General features: G+C 40.1%; 1 protein-coding gene across 1 annotated transcript in view; it reads left to right on the top strand.

The window, feature by feature from the left end:
• Positions 1–19770, top strand: part of LOC141908119 (hemicentin-1-like) — a 61562-nt gene that overhangs the window by 14642 nt on the left and 27150 nt on the right. The window contains exons 3-24 of the mRNA XM_074797969.1: positions 417–539; positions 2957–3125; positions 4110–4334; positions 5166–5353; positions 6124–6463; positions 6836–7019; positions 7563–7654; positions 8684–8959; positions 9913–10037; positions 10593–10734; positions 11082–11261; positions 11357–11452; positions 12122–12394; positions 12834–13112; positions 13518–13666; positions 13743–13863; positions 14845–15141; positions 16328–16603; positions 16801–17103; positions 17640–17924; positions 18222–18506; positions 18997–19281. Of these exons, the coding sequence (XP_074654070.1) occupies positions 417–539; positions 2957–3125; positions 4110–4334; positions 5166–5353; positions 6124–6463; positions 6836–7019; positions 7563–7654; positions 8684–8959; positions 9913–10037; positions 10593–10734; positions 11082–11261; positions 11357–11452; positions 12122–12394; positions 12834–13112; positions 13518–13666; positions 13743–13863; positions 14845–15141; positions 16328–16603; positions 16801–17103; positions 17640–17924; positions 18222–18506; positions 18997–19281 (4693 nt within the window). The remainder of the gene's footprint in view (positions 1–416; positions 540–2956; positions 3126–4109; positions 4335–5165; positions 5354–6123; positions 6464–6835; positions 7020–7562; positions 7655–8683; positions 8960–9912; positions 10038–10592; positions 10735–11081; positions 11262–11356; positions 11453–12121; positions 12395–12833; positions 13113–13517; positions 13667–13742; positions 13864–14844; positions 15142–16327; positions 16604–16800; positions 17104–17639; positions 17925–18221; positions 18507–18996; positions 19282–19770) is intronic.

Below are 19770 nucleotides of genomic sequence, written 5' to 3'. Positions count from 1 at the left end.
GCGCTCCTACCATACCCCTGTGACCCCAGTACGGCATTCCTACCCTACCCCTGTGCTCCCAGTACCGCGATCCTACCATACCCCTGTGACCCCAGTACCGCGCTCCTACCATACCCCTGTGACCCTATACCGCGCTCCCTACCCCTGTGACCCTAGTACCGCATTCCTACCCTACCCCTGTGCTCCCAGTACTGCGCTCCTACCATACCCCTGTGCTCCCAGTACTGCGCTCCTACCATACCCCTGTGCTCCCAGTACCGCGCTCCTACCATACCCCTGTGACCCTATACCGCGCTCCCTACCCCTGTGACCCTAGTGCCGCATTCCTACCCTACCCCTGTGCTCCCAGTGCCGCGCTCCTACCATACCCTTGTATATCCATCTCAGTAACTATTGTATTTGTGTTGTTTTAACAGGTAGTGTTTGTAATGACCGGTGATTGTGGTAATACGTCTGCTCCTGGATTTAAAGCGTACGAGACGATCGCAGCCACGAGTTCTGGACAGGTTTTCTTATTGAAAAAATCACAAGTCAATCAGGTATGTTACTGCTAGGACTCTCGCCACCGAGGCTTTACCTCGAAATCCAGGAAGAAAGACACTCTAAATATTTGGATGGATATATGAAAGCTGTGGGTACTGGAGTTTGTAATGGGTAGTGTAGTGTGATCTGTGTGCATTTGTGGCCAGCACACAGACCACATTGTTCATTGGGGTTTGGTCCAGGACTCACGAGATTTTCAACAACACGGAAGTAACGTGTAATAAATGATGACTTTAATTGCATGACTACCTACCACCCCTCATTATTGTTGGAAAACTAAACGTTCGGCACTGACTAAAAATTAGTAATAACATTTTAGAAATGCCCAGAATTTTAACTTTGCAATTGCAGTTGGTATAATTTTTTTTTAAACGGCCGTTAAGGCTTCATGTTTCGTCTGCAATTCACTGCAAATAGTTACGCAACTACGCACATTTCAGTGTTTTTGGCAGCTGTACACTCAATCGGCACCGTTCGTGACTAGCTTCACTGCGGAATTATCATTAATTAACATCGCCATATCACATCATCAACTTATATTGTGCCCTAAAACCCTAACAGCCGAAATAATCTAAATGTACACACGATTTCTATCATTGAAAATTGAGCGCAGTGGCCATGTTTGTGTTTGCTGCTTCGCGTAAATCCTGCGCGGTGGCGCAACCGCGCGGAGTGGGGCCGATACGTCTAGCTATGAGTAAAAAACCAACAGGACTCGGTTCCACAGTTCTCGGTCAAGGTTGATGTGAAGAGTTAAAATCAGTTAATTTCAACCGTTATAACTTCATAATCCAGAACCAAGAATTTGAGAACCTAGTTTTTTTGTGTTGATATTTCTAGGCTCTGTTTGATTATGCTCTTCCCAAAGGGGAATTATCTATTTTCTCTTTCCATTGCAATGTTTGGAAGTTTCTGCCTTTCTGCTCAAACATTTTTCCATCACATTGACAGCAGAAATCTTCTACTATTAAGCAGAATATTCAATTTTCTTGAAGAGTAAGCTCTAAGTGAAAGGGCTCTAAATAGCATACTTGAAACTGAATCATTTTGATCTATAACCTTTTTGCTGATCAAATTGCACTCATATTTAAGTCTTGTGTGGTTAAAGTTGATAAGTATGTAATTGGATGATCGTATAATTGTTTTTCTAATAGATAGAAATATGTGTTACGTACATTGTGATTGCTCTAATTACTGACGTATATTTTTTTTGAATAGTTCAAACAACGATAAGTTGTGATGTCAAAGAAAATAAGTCACAATTATTAACAAAAGTTGAGAGAGGAGCGAGTAAAAAAATGTTTCAAAAGTTGAATTATCGGGAAGACGATATCAATGTTTATAACTTCACCAGCGCGCATTGTTGCGTTAACTTTATAAATGAGTGATATCATAAAAAAGTAAATTATCAGCTGAGTTCATCGATATTTTTACTTTGTTTCTATCTTAATACAATCCAGAGATATGAACGAGATAAAAAAATTAACCCGGGAAAAAATTCTACAATGCAGACCCAGCGGGTACCCAAAAAAATGGTGCCTGGAAACTGTAAAAAGGCTTATTGAGTTAAAATGTCGCTACAATCTCTTGAGTTGTTATCCACAATTTGATGAGTTTTTACAGGTTCAATCTAAGAAATAAAAGCCACTTGCCCATGGGGCAAGCATATCTGATATTTCGCCCTAAATTTGCCCTACACAACCAGTCCATATTGGTGACACAATCATCTGTTATACATAGCTGCCAACTGTTCATGATTTTCAGTATTTGTTACTACTTTATCCAGAGAAATACTGATTATATATGTTTGATGCGTACAGAAATAGGAAAAGTGTTATTAAGGGTCTTCCCGTTGATTACTGATTAATTTGAACATTTTCTGTCATATTTCAATTAAATGTTACTGAAAAAATTCATTACTTATAGCCCTTGGTTATATCGAGTTGGAAAAAGCTTTGAGACATAAAATTACACTAGCCCGGTGGACAAGTAAAAAGGTTTTGAGACATGAAATTATACTAGCCCGGTGGACAAGTAAAAAGGTTTTGAGGCATAAAATTACACTAGCCCTGTGGACAAGTAAAAAGGTTTTGAGGCATAGAATTACACTAGCCCGGTGGACAAGTAAAAAAAGCTTTGAGACATAAAATTACACTAGCCCGGTGGACAAGTAAAAAGGTTTTGAGGCTTAAAATTACACTAGCCCGGTGGACAAATAAAAAAAACTTTGAGACATAACATTACACTAGCTATGATAACCTACTTACCCTAATGAAAATAAACTGAAATAGCCCTGGGTCTTCGGACAAGTGATCGCACCCTGTTTTACTTCAATAGAATTACGGATGGACCGTCTCTTGTCAATGGGAACCTACTTTTATGATTATTATACTTCGTTTTTTTTTTTTGAAAGGTGTTGAATTTTGTCGAGGTAGCTGTACAGTCGAGGAAAGTGAACGTGTTGTCGGTTGATTTGAAGAGCGGACGAGAGTCTATAGAATTACCTATAGATTCGAAACTGCCGAATATCACGGTATCGCTGAGCGGAGAACTACCTCAAGTTATACTCGTCGATCCTAAAGGTACAGTATTCATACCTACATTCAGGCCCCGGTTTCATAGATAATCCTCGGCAACATTTTGAAAATTATTGTTAACAAAACGTTTTCAGGAACATTTCCCCTCATCGGGTATAAAACAAAGAACAACATAGAGGTATACAAACAAATCTTACAAACAAACCAGTTTATTTCGGTTTATTTTAGCCAATTTTAATAGTTTGTAATTGAGAAAGATTTGTTTGTATATAAACACCTCTATGTTATCGATTTGTATAGTCACTTGTTTTATACCTGATGAGGGGAAATGTTCCCGAAGATGTTCGTTATCAATAAACTTATTTACTCATTTGAAAATGAGATTCATCGTGTTTACGTTTTTATGGATATTCAACTACCTCAACTCTCTACGGAAGATTTATTTTGAAGTTTGTCTGTTATTACTATCGTATCTCATTGTTGGTGGCTGTCAAAAGAAAACTCTCTCCTGGCCGCACTGGTGTAAGTGTATGTATACCGGTCGCGCCGGAAGAGAATTCTTCCAGAATAAATTGAGACAAATCAAAACCTGCCAAACTGTACCGGCCGCTTCTATCAGGTTTACAGATTATACCATTCCGGAATAGGTAAAGTGTATTCTAGTCTCGAACGCGCCAGAGGAGAATTCTTCCAGAATCAGTTGAGACAAATCTAAACCTACGAAACTCCCTACCGGCCGCTTCTATCAGGTTTACAGATTATACCATTCCAGAATAGGTAGAGTGTATTCTAGTCTTGAACGCGCCAGAAGAGAATTCTTCCAGAATCAGTTGAGACAAATCAAAACCTACCAAACTCTCTACCGGCCGCTTCTATCAGGTTTACAGATTATACCATTCCAGGAAGAGTGTATTCTAGTCTGTATTCCAGGATCGGTAGAGACCGATTTGAACCTGCTTAATGCGAAAGTCTTAAAAATTTGGGAAAATGTTTTGTGATAATGATTTTCGTTGTATTCTATTTGTGAAGGAAAGCGTTATACAGCTGGCAACGGTCTGGATACGTTACTGAAACTGAAGAAAGCGTTGATAGTCAGCATCAACGACCCTAAACCCGGATTATGGAAACTGATCGTAGAAAGCTCTAGTCCTCATAGTCTACGCGTGACCGGTCTCAGTACGCTCGATTTCGTGCATGGGTTTTCCCGGAAACCGACACTGAATTTGAATGAGACTGATCACCGTCCGGTGCAAGGTACGTGCGTAGCTGATGTCTGTTCCATTTCATCCGCTCTCAAATCGGGTGCAATAAATGCAAGCGCCGATTAACGGGGTGGACTGTTCGAATTTACCCTCCCAAAAAGTGGGGAAACATTGGTCTCAATGAAGATTGAAAAAAAGAAATTGAATACAGTCAAAGCTCGTTTAACCGCCATCGGTTATACCGCCAAATTCACCTATTTCCAAGAATTTCGCTTGTGCGCAGTTTATTTGGTAGGCCTATCTATATGTATGTAAATAGCTCTCGTTGTACCACCTCTCACCGTCCACCATAACGTCCAACGAGATCCTAGAATAGTTCTATTCAAACTCATAGAAAAAACATTTATTCAAGATACCAATGATCTTTTGTCACGATATTTCCCGTCCATTGTTGTTAAGAATCATGTGTTTGGCACATCTACTGTATAAATTTTTTCTATTATCTAATTGAAATGAACAATGACCTTTACACTTCTTAAATTGAAATCAACTGATGTCTAATTCTGGATTTCGTTGATAGTCGTGTCTTGTATGCTACGTCAAATTTAACGATCACCATTTCGTTATAGGCCTACTGCTACATTCGTTGTACAGCCAAAATTTTGACAGTCCTGGGGCTGGTGTTATAATGAGCTGTGAATGTTGTAAATCCAAATAGGCACAAAGTTTCTTTAATTTTGAGAAGGCCAGAAAAGCTGTTTTGATTTTCAATAATTTTTCAAACTAAACCATTGATTGTTAATCTGTCGTACACTGTATTGAAGGATCCCACTTAGTCCGTTAAAAACTGTTAAATTCAAATTTTCGAAAATGATAATTTCAGGTATACCGACGTATGTTGTGTTGAATTCGACCGATTTGAAACCGCCGGGACGTTTCACCAAGTTAACCCTCGTCGACCTGTACGGTAAATCTCTAATCGAAGTGCCGATAGTTCAGGACCCGTCGCGACCTCATCTTTACAACGTCTCGAGTTTCATGCCTCCGGCCGAGGGATTCTTCTTCCTGAAAGTAAGCGAAATCTAGAATGAAAATTCGAAAAAACGAACGTATTAAAGTATTCAGGGTCCAGTTCCACAGTTCTGAGTTAAGATTTGACTCAGAGTTAACTCGATGAAAATAAATTGATTTTAACTCAGAGTTAACAATAACTCAGGATCCAGTTCCACAGTTGTGAGTTAAGATTTGACTCTTGAGTTACAACATCGAAAATGAACTAACTTTAAGTCACTCTCTAAGTTAACTCTAACTCACAAGTGTGGAACTGAGCCCTAATCGTGTTTAAGAGTTTGAAAAATTAGTTCATTGTCAAATATTCAGTCGAGGTCCCATTTCTTCAGTCCCCGGCATAGCATTGATTTAAGACCAGTCTAAGACCAACTTAGTTCTAGGAAATCTTACAACTTAAGACCAGTCTTAATATCAAAGACCACGTTTGGACTTAAGCCGCGACTGTGACCCAGGTTCATGACCCAGTTATACATTTCAGGACCCAGTTCCACAGTCTAGGATACAATTCCACAGTTGAGGACACCTGTTATTCCACAGTTGTTGGATATAAGTTTGAATCCAGTTTGAATAAATTTTTTAGTCGATTATCCTGAGAGAAGTGTATAACTGTTGAGCTGTAGTAGAACTGTGGAACTGTGGAACTGGAACTGTAGAACAGTAGAACTGTGGAACTATAGAACTGTGGAACTGTAGAACTGTAGAACTGTGGAATTCGAATTGTAGAACTGTGGATATTTTGATCCCTGAATGAATTTGTTTATATGTTTTAGGTTGAAGGTGTAGATGAATTGGGATATAGATTCCAGCGTAAAACGCCGACTGCCCTCAGCGCTGACCTACCCGCTCCACCGCTAGTCCGCATGCCCGCCATCACCCACGGTTACTACGACGCTACCGCGACGATCAAATGTAACGTGGATAGTTTAATTCCGTTCGCCGTACAGTGGTTCCGCGACAGTAATCCGGAGGGTCAATTGTTGTATTTCCGTGAGACGGCCGTAGCGACGCTGGAGGTTCCGTCTGCTAGTATATTCTCGGAGGGTGTTTATATGTGCAACGCGACGAGCATCATGGGAACCGGAATTGCGCAAACATTCCTCGATATCAAAGGTAGTTTAAAGTAAGCAGCGCCATCTTGGATTAGACCGGATTTTGATCAAATTGTGCGACGAAACTTACACAAAATTTCAAGACATTTGGACACATGGGGCCATTTGTTGTCGCGGCTTGGATTTTAAAACCACTCTAAGAAAATCCCATTTATATAATCTAACACCTTTCAGACCTGTCTTTAAGATTTAAGTCCACCTTTAAATTTAAGTCTCGTTCATTGAACTGGTCCGAGGAGCCCAAGTTTCGCAAGCAATCAAAATCTAAGATGGCTGCTTTCATGTGTCTCAATTTCAAATGGAACCATTTTCCCCTCCCTCTCATTCAGTTGTCGGAATATTACAACGAACATTTCTCCATTTTCAATTTCAGACCCCCCACCGAGTATCCTGGTACCGTTTAACGTATCGGTTACCCCGGGACGCAATGCTCTGTTGAGTTGTATCGCGTATAGTTCGGTGGATTATAACATGACCTGGTATCGGGATGGTTCGAACATAGACCTGACGCTCGACCCGAAAGTAACAGTGTTTAGTAACGGTTCGATGCTGATCGAGTAAGTAACATAACCGCAATCTCCGTCTGAAACCTTTCTCTAAACAGGAAGATAGTACCGTGAAAAAACTTTGGAATTTCTTAATAATATTTCCCGGTTTGGAAAGATTTGGGAATTGGATAGATTTTCCTCTAATCCAGGAAATATTTGGGAAATTCATTTTACACTTCACGTAGCATTTGCCGAAGGAAACTTTCTTCAGGAATTCTTCTTAGAAATCACCTTTATCAACCAGTCAACACTAAAATGTTGACTGTAGCATGAGGGTATCTGTTCATTTCCATTTGGCAAAATTGAAAAATCACCCATCAAATACTTGGGAAAAACTAGAGAATTTTGTATTCATGTAACTGTGCAAACCATGCTACCTTAATCTCAACGTCTGGGTCCAGTTTCACTCAAATGGTCTTAAATCAATTTAAAATCTTTTTTCTGTGAAACTGAGCCCAAGTTATGTTCCCGAAGTTCATTCATCTTTGGGTTGTAAAAAAGCCTCAATAACAAATCAACTGAATCTGAATTTAACTTTTGAAAATGTGACAGGAATGTAGAGATATCCGATGAAGGCAAGTATAATTGTCGTGCGGCGAATGAAGGAGGTTTCAACGAAGAGACGATTCACGTTTTCATTAATCGTAAGTTTATGAAAAACAATTCCATAGTTCTATAGTTCTCAGTTGAAATCTTAAGCGGTTTTATAGACTGGTATCTTTAATCCAGAGAGTTGACCCCTGGGATCAGAGCTGCCGACTGTCGCTGATTTTCAGTACTTGTTACTATTTTATAAAGAGAAATACTGATTTAATTTGTTTGATGCATACAGAAATATGAAAGATGTTACTGGTGGTCTAACCATTGATTACTGATTAATTTGAACAGAAAGATGAAAGATGTTACTGAGGGTCTTACTGTTGAAAACTGATTAATTTGAACAGAAATATGAAAGATGTTACTGATGGTCTTACTGTTGATTACTGATTAATTTGAACAGAAATATGAAAGATGTTACTGAGGGTATTACTGTTGATTACTGATTGATTTGAACAGAAATATGAAAAATGTTACTGATGGTCTTACTGTTGATTATGGATTAATTTGAACATTTTCTTTCATATTTCAATGAAATGTTACTGATAAAAATTCAATGTGTTACATAATAGCATGGTTGACAGCCATGCAGTTTAAAGGCAATACCAGTCTATAAAACCGCGCCCAGGGTTAAAACAGTGACCTGATTTTAACTTAATCTAAGAACTATAGAACAGAATCCTGAACCCGAATCTAGAGATTTGAGTTAAAACATTGGAAATGAAAAGGTATTAACTTCAGAATCAAATTTGCCTGGACTGTGGACCTTGGTTCATACAAACTTCTAGTCAGTAACCTGTCTGGTTTAGTTTCACGATTGGATTTTTTCCCAAAAATTTTCATAAATAGAAAGTATATTTTCGAAGTGTTACTTTTTTCAACCGTGTTTTGGCCCTAACGTTGTGGTATAAGCCCATCCGATTATAAAAAGCTTACCACCCACGATTAGGTAACTAACTAACAAACTTCCAAAGATCGACTATCTATGAATTGTGATTAGTACATCATTAATCACGATTTTGTGCCTAATATTGTTGATATCTGGTTTTGATATATCGATGATATCATAATTAAAGGTTCCCCGACGGTTAAAATTTACCCGCAAGTTCAGAGTTTCGTTGTCGGAACGAAGAAGAACGTCACGTATCATTGCTCTGCGACCGGATTCCCGGAACCGTTGTTCTCGTGGATGCGCGACGGTCAGGTGATCAGCAATTCCGATAAGCTGTCGTTCACTAAAGAAGGCGTGTTGACCATCACCGATCTGAAGCGAGAAGACGCTGGACAATACGAGTGCATAGCGACGAATCCGGCCGGAGAGGATACAGAGGTTGCTATATTGGAATATTGGGGTACGTTATTGAACAATTCACAATATGCAGTGGAACGTCTCGTTATAACAAACAAACTCAGATACGACGATTCATCGGATATAAAAAAATGTAGAATTTCGTCCCAAGTAAGACGATTTAATTGATTTCACACTGGATATAACGAACTGACGGTTATAACGAATGTATTTTCTGGTCCGGTGAAGTTCGCTGTATAACGAGGTTCCACTGTATTAATCGGACTTTAGACAATTTCGTCCTATTCTGAAAGTCTATATTTGGTGGATAACTGACCGACATAGTAACAATTACAGTCAAACTCGCTTAACCCTTTCAGTGCGTCTACACCGTAGTGCGGTGTATAAATTGGTGATGGATATTGCTAGTACATTGCACTGCGGTGTATTGATGTAATTACTAATTAGTAATTATCTCTCTTGAAAAATGGCAGCACCTGCCAAACATAGTGAACTTTTAGTAACTAATGATACACCGCACCACGGTGTAGACGCACTATATTGGTATTCCCATTATTCAACACACTAGGGAGGAATCTTCCAAAATTTTCAGATTATCTCCAGCCCTATAGGGTATTGATTAGTCAGCACTGAAAGGGTTAAGTGATCATTTGGTCAAGACGTCAGATTAGGCTTAAGTTGTCTAAATTTTTGAGTCTCAATTTGTATTTCGAATTCGATTCACTAAGCGTAAGCATAATGATCCAGAGTGGCCACACTGACCTTGAAAACCTGGAAACGCATGGAATAAGAAAAGAAATCATTGAAAACTCCGGGAATTTGACATATTTTACCAAAATCATGGAAAAAATTGGGATAATGCTTTCGACGCATGTTTCATTATCTGGGGATGTGGAAATGGCCACCCTTGTATGACTTGAGTCTGACTGAATGAGACAGATCCAGAGACTGAGCTCATAAGTAACTTGCACATTTTAATATTTTGTTTATTATCAGAACCGCCGAGGGTGAAACTGGTGAAGAAACAGTATCTGTTTGCTAGAGGGGATTCCGCTGCTTTATTCTGTGAAGCGATGGGAATTCCACAACCTAATATTACGTGGTATAAAGGCGACCAAGCTGTAAGTATCAGAGAGATGGGAATTTCATATTGAAACTCAGTTGCCGGCTCCAGTTCCACAGTTACAGGCTCAATCTCCGGGGATCCGGGATCCAGTTCCAAAGTTGCGTGGGTTTGATTTCACGTTAAAAGTTTGAAAATGAATCCATTTTGAATCTCGGACTCGAATCAAATCGAAAAACTTTTGCACCTCAACTCAATTATATTATATACATTTAACTATATTCTAACCCACAATGATAATGACAGAGTTTGTAGAGGGTGTTGATTTTTTAGTTCTTTCGAGTAAACATGAAACTTAGACTCAAATTAGACTCCAAAATTCTAGGTTTAGCTCACTTGTATTAGATTATTTATAGTATTTGTGATAGGTTTCATTTTGACTCTTTTGAAGTTGACTCAAATTAGACTCCATACTCTAGATTTACGTAGCTCCCTTACATGGATTATTGAGAGTGTTTGTGGAGCGTTTCATTTGACGCTTTAAAAGTCAAACTCAAATTAGACTCCGTCTGCACGAGCCGACTATGAAATCTTTCCGATCGTTCGTTTATAGTTGGATGAGTTAACGATGGTTCAGATGAGCGGAGGTGAGTTATACATACTAACAATAGAAGAACAAGACGAAGGCGATTACACGTGCGTTGCCACTAACGACGCTGGTTCCGATCGCGCCGTCATGAGATTGAAAGTCGGAGGTAAGAATTGCACGAACAACGCTAACTGACATTTCAACAATTACAACAATGTTTCGACATTTACAACGTCATTTCAACAATTACAACGACATTTCAGGAATTACAACGACATTTCAACAATTAAAACGTCATTTCAACAATTAAAACGTCATTTCAACAAATACAACGGCATTTAAACAATTACAAAGAGAATTCTGAAATTACAACAACATATAAACAATTGAAACGTCATTTCAACAATTACAATGACATTTCAGGAATTACAACGACATTTCAACACAATTCCAGTATATCGAAATAAATTGTAAAAGTTTTGTTGGTATTCTTTCAATTTGTGTTTCGTGTAGTTCCCCCGACCAGCGCTCTTCCGTTCTACAGCGTCGGTATCGGGATTCACGAGAACGGGTCGTTACCGTGCGGCATCGTTGGAAATCCCATTCCGCGGATCGAATGGTCACATGAGGACGGTCGACCAATCAACCACGACCGATACAAGATTCTACAAGACGGAAGTTTGTTCGTTCAATGTAAGACGCTTCGATCGTTTAATCGGTTTTGAAGTTATCTAAAGGCGATATTTCTAACGGTTTCGATTGTTGGTCGGTTTGTTTTTTGTTTGCAGCTGCTGCTCGTAAAGATGAGGGGTTGTATATTTGTAAAGGAAAGAATCCGTTAGGAGAATGGGAAGTGATGGCGCAATTAGCGATTACAGGAATCGGTTAGTCTCCTCCTCTCTACTTAGTCTTGCCTTTGGAACTCAGTGTTCTCCGCAACAGGTTTAGAAGGGTGGCCACCCCTTTCATTTTTACATCCACCCCTCTGAAAATCAGCCACCCCCTATGAAAAATCTGCTGCCCCCACCAGAGTGGATGTCAATATTCTATCAGTTCCGATAATTGCTTTGAAATATATTGAGCTTCGTAATACGTAATGTGAAAAATAGAAGATTATACAAAAATTAAGCTTAATTTTCTGTACTTTTTGGGGGATTGAAAGCTTAGCTGCTGAATCAGCCATGATTTCATACACTTAACAATGAATGCAGCCCCCTTTAGAATTGCAGCATGCGGAGAACAGACATTTATAGATTCCGGCGTCTTTCGGTTCCAAAGTCGAGATTTAAGTTGTAAAAGTGGACTTAAATTGTTAGATTAGGTATAGAATTATGTTGGCCTTAGACGTGTCTCAAATCTTTAGCCATGACTGTCGGACTAGGCCGAGGAGTGCGCAGTTACAACTTACGCTCAAAAAGTGTCTTAAATCTGGTCTCAACTTGTTTAAGTCGCTCTAGTTTAAAGATAGTCTTAAACTGATCTTAAATCTAAGTCCAAGAGAGAAACTGTGCTCGAGCTGTTGAGTCGATAATTTTTCATTTATGTAATTTCAGTTCTACCGAAGATTCGAACGTACACGTCGTCGCTGGTAGTTCATAAAGGTCACACGGCCGTGCTGACCTGTACGATCATAGAGGGAACACCTCCGCCGACCTTGACGTGGTTGAAAGGACTCGGTATTCTGACGGAGACGGATTCGATCAAAATGGACGCGCACGGGAATCTGATGATCGAGAATATTCAAGCAGAAGATGCCGGAGATTATACTTGCGTAGCGAGTAACGTAGGGGGAAATATCACGCATACAATGACTATTAGTGTTCAGGGTAAGTGTTCATTATACCCTGCAGCCCCGATCAGTCTGGACCCTTGGACAACTCTGGGGCCTGGACCCTTAGTTAACCTCTGCAGTTTGGACCCTTGGACAACCTGCAGCCAGGACCCTCGGACAACCTCAGCCTGGACCCTTGGACAACCTGCAGCTTGGACTGTCGGACAACCTCAGCCTGGACCCTGTACCCCTCAAACAATCTGCAGGGACTCTGTACTCCCTCAGACAACCTGTACTCTGGACTCTGTACCCCCTTAGACAATCTGCAGCCTGGACTCTACTCCCCTCAGGTTAGCCCTCCCCTTATAGCCTAGACCATGAACCCTCTTTGCGGCCTGAATTCCAGGCTGCAAACTGATTGCTACCTTCGTGTTCTGTATTCTAACTATTATCAGCAATGTTGGTAAATACAGCCTCGACCTTCTATTCGACAGTTCCGCCGAAAATTGAAGAAAACGAAGACGGAGCTAAAATCATTGTTACCCTCGGCGATCCAGTGATGATCGACTGTCATGTGACCGGCGATCCACGCCCTCTATTATCATGGACAAAGAACAGTCAGCGTATATCGGTGACTGACCCGCATTATCTGATAGCGGCAGACGGTAGTTTGAATATATTCAGCGTGGATCCCCAGGACACTGCTGTTTATAGCTGTACGGCATTGAACGTGGCCGGAATCGCTACAAAAAGAGTCAATTTGTTCGTACAAGGTCAGTATTTTAATTGTATAAAACTAAAATTCTGAAAACAACAAAAAATACAGGGATCAGTTGCTCAAAAGTTAGTAAGTTAATGAGTGGATAGTTGATATAGTGAGAATCATAAGCTCATTATTGCTATGGCATTTATCCGCCAGCTACCTTTAATGAACGTTCCAGCAACTGACCCCTGTATTTTAGTGATAGAGCAGCCTGTACACTCAGTCGTGGAGAACAGATACTACGTTTAAAAACCTCTATATACAGGAACTAAATGATTAAAAACGAATTTTATTCAACAAGAATTCGAATCAAAATATCTGACATTTTGAATTCTTAATAGAGATCATCTCTAGTGAGAGTTTGAAAGAGTTCTTTAGTTGGAGTTCATTTTCAAACTTATGTTCTGTATTTTAGTTCCGCCCACAATAAACCGAGATGAAGATGAATACAGCGTCGTTAATGGTGACGATATCGTAATCCCGTGCGAGGTCACGGCGATTCCTGCTGCCATTATAACCTGGAAAAAAGACGGCCAACTTATACCTAACGTCACTCAATTCAAGGTAATATTTCGAATATCGAAGTTGAAATCGCCACAATTTACGTTAACGACGAATTTCTATGCATCGATTGTTGTAGGTCCTTAGCAACGGAGGTCTCGAAATACTGGACGCTAATATTCGAAATCAAGGACTTTACGAATGCATCGCTTCGAACAAAGCCGGAAATTCAACTAAAGTCGTCTCTTTATTGGTTCACGGTAAAAATTCTTCAGTTTCATGGGTGATTTATTAAGTAGTGAAAGATCTCTGAATTCGGGTTACATCCATGTGAAAAATGTAAAGTACCCGTGTAAATTAATGAAAATGTATGAAAAATTTATTAAGAAAATTGTTCGTCAAAATATTTCCATTCCCCCTTTGACGCCATTAAACGGTGGAGCTAAGAATTTATGCACAAACTGTTGAAGTGTTGAAGTTATAAGAAATTCTATCCTAAGTCTGTCCAGATTGTGATCAGTAACTGCTGATGTTAATGTATTCATTATTGCACCCCGACCTGTGCAAAATCTAGACAGAGAATTATGCGAAAAATGTTCAAAAATCTTGCTATTTTGTCATGAAAAGATTCGGAAGAAAGCCAGAGGAGAGGATGAGACTTATAGTGCTCCCACCCCTTAGATTACATTACGCGTGCCCCTGAGTTTTAAAATAACGCCGCCCCTGAGCTTTAAGGTAGGGGAACACGAGCGTATTTTTTCCCTTGATCGCGGCGAAATTTGCTCGTATGGCCACTCATGGCGACGACGATTTCGTCGGCCGACTCGATCGCCCGGCAAATCACCAGTGTCGAACATGTTTAATATTCTCGGCCAATTATTTACGCCGGCGATCGGATCGTCCGCAAATTCGCTCGTCTGCCCGCACTCGGCGAATTTCGGCGAGCGATCCATTTTTATCAACCAATAGGATGCATTGTTGATTCGTTAACTCTCTCCCACTAAGTGCCAGTCGCTGACCAAATTTCGGTTTTGTACGCTACGTGTGCCCGCTTGTATCGGGCGTATAAATTCGTCGGCGAATTTGCTGGCGAATTTAATCCTCGCGATCGGGCGCAAAAAAACCGCTCGTGTGTCCCTACCTTTAAATGTACCTGCCCCTGAGATAGAAAATGACCCTGGCTCCTGAGATTTGAAATAACGCCGCCCTTGATATTTGAAATTTGCCCCATTTATTTTCAGTTCCGCCATCTATAACGGGTGTTACCGACGGCGACGATCCGTTAGAGCAGACGATTATCAGCGGTAAACCGGTGATTCTCGAGTGTATCACGTTCGGTGATCCGCCGCCTAAAATCCGCTGGCAACGAGACCGCGTCAACATCGACCCGTTCGACCCGAGGAACGTGGATTTCATTTTCCAAGACGACGGATCGTTGTACATCCACAACGTTCAGGTGGATCACGCCGCGAGGTACACGTGTATCGCCGAAAACGACGCCGGTTCCGCTACTAAAGAAATACAACTCATCGTTCACGGTCAGTTTAACTATCGGTTCGAGTCCAGTTTTATAGTTGGGAGTTGGAGGAGTTCGAAATTAGCTGATTTCAACTCAAACTCACAACCGTGGAAATAGGTCTTGATTTCAAGAAGCTAGTTCAAAAGTTTGTCTGAATTTCAAAATCTGGTTGGTTATTTCAAAAATCTGGGGCCAGTTGCTCAAAATTGGTAAAAGTAAATTGGACCCAGTTCCACAGTTGTGAGTAAAGAGTTAACTCTGAGTTGAAATTAGTTTATTTTCACGTTTTACCTCAATAGTCAAATCTTTACTTGGGACTGTGGAACTGGATTCTGGTGAATGAATATCATAGTGACCATTGATATTGCATTGTATCCTTGGTGTTGTCTGCCAGTTAACTCTAACCAAATTTTGAGCAACTGGAGCCCCTGGTCAGTTATCGAAAACATTTCCCAATTATTTCTAAAACGTATGGGGTTATTTCAAAAAGTTGGCAAATTACACATCCCACAATGGATGACTAATGTCTATTTATTAATTGATGAGACCTGTTTTTCTTGGATATTTTGCTTACTTTTTGGGGTACATACCTCATTTATGTCTTAACAGAATGCCAAAAATCGCGGACAACAACTGAATATCCGATATATTTCCAGTTCTGTACCAATTAGATGGATTGGCAAAAAGACTCCTTAAGTCCAGTTGAATGAGAGAGAAAATCCTCCATTTTGTGAAATTTCTTGAATTTTTACATTGTCACCATGCCTACGAAATGAAGTTATTTTTCTTGTGGGGTCTCAACAACTAAATCAGGGTGGCGTAGGCATGGTAACAATGTTCAAATCCAAGAAATTTGACAAAATGGAGGATTTTCTCTCTCATTCAACTGGACTTAAGGAGTCTTTTTGCCAATCCATCTAATTGGTACAGAACTGGAAATATATCGGATATTCAGTTGTTGTCCGCGATTTTTGGCATTCTGTTAAGACATAAATGAGGTATGTACCCCAAAAAGTAAGCAAAATATCCAAGAAAAACAGGTCTCATCAATTAATAAATAGACATTAGCTGTCAAACTGTGTGAGACAAAGTTGAAAAGAGTTGAAAATATTAAAAATCAATCAATCAGTTGATCAATCAGACGATCAATCAATCAATCAATCTATCAATCTATGAATCAATCTGCGTGGTGTTTATTGTTGTAGTTGTGCCATATTTGCCGCGTGGTTTGTCGAACAGCACTAGTACAGTAGAGAAACAACGCGCCACATTGGCCTGCCCGGCGAAAGGTACCCCCAAACCAGACATACTCTGGTATAAAGACGGAGAAGTTTTAACCGGGGCCGAACCCGAAATCGCCATCCACACCGACGGAACGCTCGAGTTTCTCGTGCCGGAGGCGAAGGACGCTGGAATCTATAAATGTCTGGCGGTTAACGCCGCCGGCAACAAGTCGCGCATTGTTGAATTTAAAGTTTACGGTAAGCATTTTATCAGTTTATGAAAACTGTAATTTCTGTGAGATATGAATTTTCATTGAATAGATTGTTATTTCTGTGATATACGTATTTGGTTATTTCTGTAAGATACATATTGTCATCGAACAGAAGTTATTTCCATGTGACGTATATTTCAACTGAACGGAGATCGTAAATTTCGCGCCGTTTTATTTTCGTAGTTCCCCCGAAATTAAAAGACGTCGAAAAAGGAAAAGATCCGAGAATTCCGTTGAATCCGAACGTCATAATAAAACACAGCACGATTCTGACGTGTCCGGTTTACGCGATTCCCCCGCCGCAGATCACTTGGTATAAAAATGGCCGCCCGATGAACTTCCTGTCAGAGAAAAACGCGAAGATATTCGACGAGGGTCGAGAACTGGAAATATTCAACGCTAGTCGTCGCGCTAGAGGGCGCTACACGTGTATCGCTAGAAATATAGCGGGTGAAACCGAGAAAAACTTCGATTTAGACGTCCACGGTTCGTAATCATTATTTATAGTTTATAAACTTTTCATATTTTGGCCTTCAACATCTAATTTAATGATTAGGGGCTGCACTTGCTCAAAAGTTAGTTTGAATTAACCAGTGGATAGGTGACATAGTGACAAGTAAAAGTTCACTGTTACTTTGGTATTTATCCCTCAGTTAAACCAACTTTTGAGCAAGTGCAGCCTCGGGCATCATTTCATAAAGTTTAACTCTAAAAATCCGTTTAGGATATAGCCGTTCGGGTGCTGGGTCCAACTGCTCAAAGGTTAGTTAAAGTTAACCCGTTGATAACCGACACTGACAAAAACTGGTATATCTGATGGTTAACTTCGGACCAACTTTTGACCAACTTGACCCGCAGCCAAATTGCTGAAGTTGCAATTTAACCAGTGGATCATTGAAATAGTTCCCCAGGGTCACTTACTGGATCTTGAACTGTGTAATTCCTGGGGCTCGGGATCTATTACACTACCATTCAAATCTTGAAATATTTTGATGAACGTCATTTTCTTTTATTTGATGCAGAACCACCGGAGATTGATGCAGACGCTTCCTCTAACAACAATCTCCGAGTAACCGTCAACAGACCTCTAATCATCGACTGTCGAGTCAGCGGCCATCCTGATCCGAAAATAACCTGGTATAAAGATGGCACTAAAATCGATCCTAAGAGTCCGAACGTTCGTATGTTCGCGCGAGGCAGACGTCTGGAGTTGTCGATCGCTAAGGTGAACGATACCGGTCTGTATATCTGTGAGGCTGTAAATGCTGCTGGGAAAACTTCCAGAAATTACACTTTAGAAGTTCAAGGTATGAAAACAAATTGGAGTTTTCAAGGATCTTTCATTCAATCATCAAAGAATCAAAGAAAATGTATGAAATAAAGTAAAAAAGTTTTTTTAAATCTAGAATCTTTCTTAGAAAACTATTAAGTTTTAGAGAAAATTGTTGAAATAAGTATAAAAACAAGATTTGAAAAGCCTCAAAATGTCGTTCAAGAAAAGATTAAAAAATTACATTTCAAATTGAGTAAAAAGTGAGACAAAACATTTTTCAAAAACTTAACGTTTTACTTTTGCACAAAATTTATTTTGAAATGTCTTTCAGTTCCTCCAAAAATCACCGGAGATGAAAGCGGAGTTACGACACCTTCTGTGGTCGAAAACAACACTATAATTTTCGACTGCTCAGTTGCCGGGAAACCGAAACCGCTCGTCGAGTGGTTCAAAGGGGATGAATTGATCACAAAAAATACGTCGAAAATATTAATAATCGACCATGGGCATCGATTAAAAATTAGATTCACGGCTCCGACCGACTCGGCGAGGTATTCCTGTGAAGCTCAGAACGTCGCTGGAAGATCAAAAAAATACTTTGATCTTAGTGTGCTTGGTAAGTTTTAAACCTCAATCCCTGTTTAGTTTCCTACTGAACACCCGAAATAAGGGTTTGAGGAAACCATGTCAACTTTTCCAACATTTGTGTTTTTGTAATTCAAAATAAAAACCAATGAATTCCACAGTTTTGAACCCAGTTCCACTGTTCTGGACCCAGTTTCGCAGTCTTAACCCAGTTCCAGTATTCTGAGCCAAGTTCTACAGCGTTAACACAGTTCTGAACCCAGGTCCAACTGTGGAACTGGGTTCTGGGCTGTGGAAGTGGATTCAGAACTGTAGAACTGGGTCCAGAGCTAAGTTATTGTATCTATTGCCCAGGGTCCAGTTATACAAAAAGGTTTAACTCTTAAATCGGTTTAATTTCTTCGTTAGTTCAGTTTATCTTAAATCCATTTAGGCCTAAATCATTTTTGTGAAATTTGGCCCTGGAAGTTACCTGAATTTAAAACCCGTCTGAAATTGCCATATCCTGATCCTGTCTTTAGTGCCGCCTGAAATTGATGTCGGAAGTACAAATACAAATCCGTCGGTTGTGATTGGTCGATCTACGATAATCAGTTGCCCCGCCGTCGGAGTACCGCCTCCGACGATCACGTGGCACAGAAATCATAAAGTTCTCGAAGTTGAGGGTAATGAGAATCTGCGTCTGCTCGCTGGAGGTCGACAGTTGAGAGTGATCAACGCTCGTATTGAGAATTCCGGTTTATACACCTGTAAAGTATCGAACACGGCCGGAGACGACAGCCTCGATTTCAGTCTCAACGTTATGGGTATGTACCGTGTTTATTCGTGAGGGGTGCAGGGTTGGAGCTGCTTTCAAGGGAGAAACAATAAAATCCTGCACTAAGTAAAAGCCTGAAATGTTTCCTAGAGCTGGTGTAGTTTATTCAACGTTTCGACTTAATCCTAATAGTCATCTTCGGGAATACTGATGTTGTCCTTATTTTAACCATGGATGAAACACTCTGAGTTCGCGTGGTAAAGATGATATAAAATCCCTGCACACAGAATATAAGGAGTCCAATATGTTTCCATGAGCCAGTAGTTTTTTCAATGTTTCAACTATACCCATAGTCATCTTCAGGAATACTGATGTGATATAAACTAGGGGCATTATACATGTGGGAAGAATCTTTATGCGAGAGTTTAGGTTGACCCGTTCATGGTTCCTACATTACCGGGAAATTGCGGCAAACTTGGAAATTTCATGATGATATTTCCCTGTTTGGAAATATTGATATGATATGATTTTCTTCTAT

The sequence above is a fragment of the Tubulanus polymorphus genome, chromosome 7, assembly GCF_964204645.1.
Source record: "Tubulanus polymorphus chromosome 7, tnTubPoly1.2, whole genome shotgun sequence".
Taxonomy (NCBI): Eukaryota; Metazoa; Nemertea; class Palaeonemertea; order Tubulaniformes; family Tubulanidae; genus Tubulanus; species Tubulanus polymorphus.
Note: the sequence above shows the minus strand (reverse complement) of the source record. Positions and strands in the feature narration are given on the sequence as shown.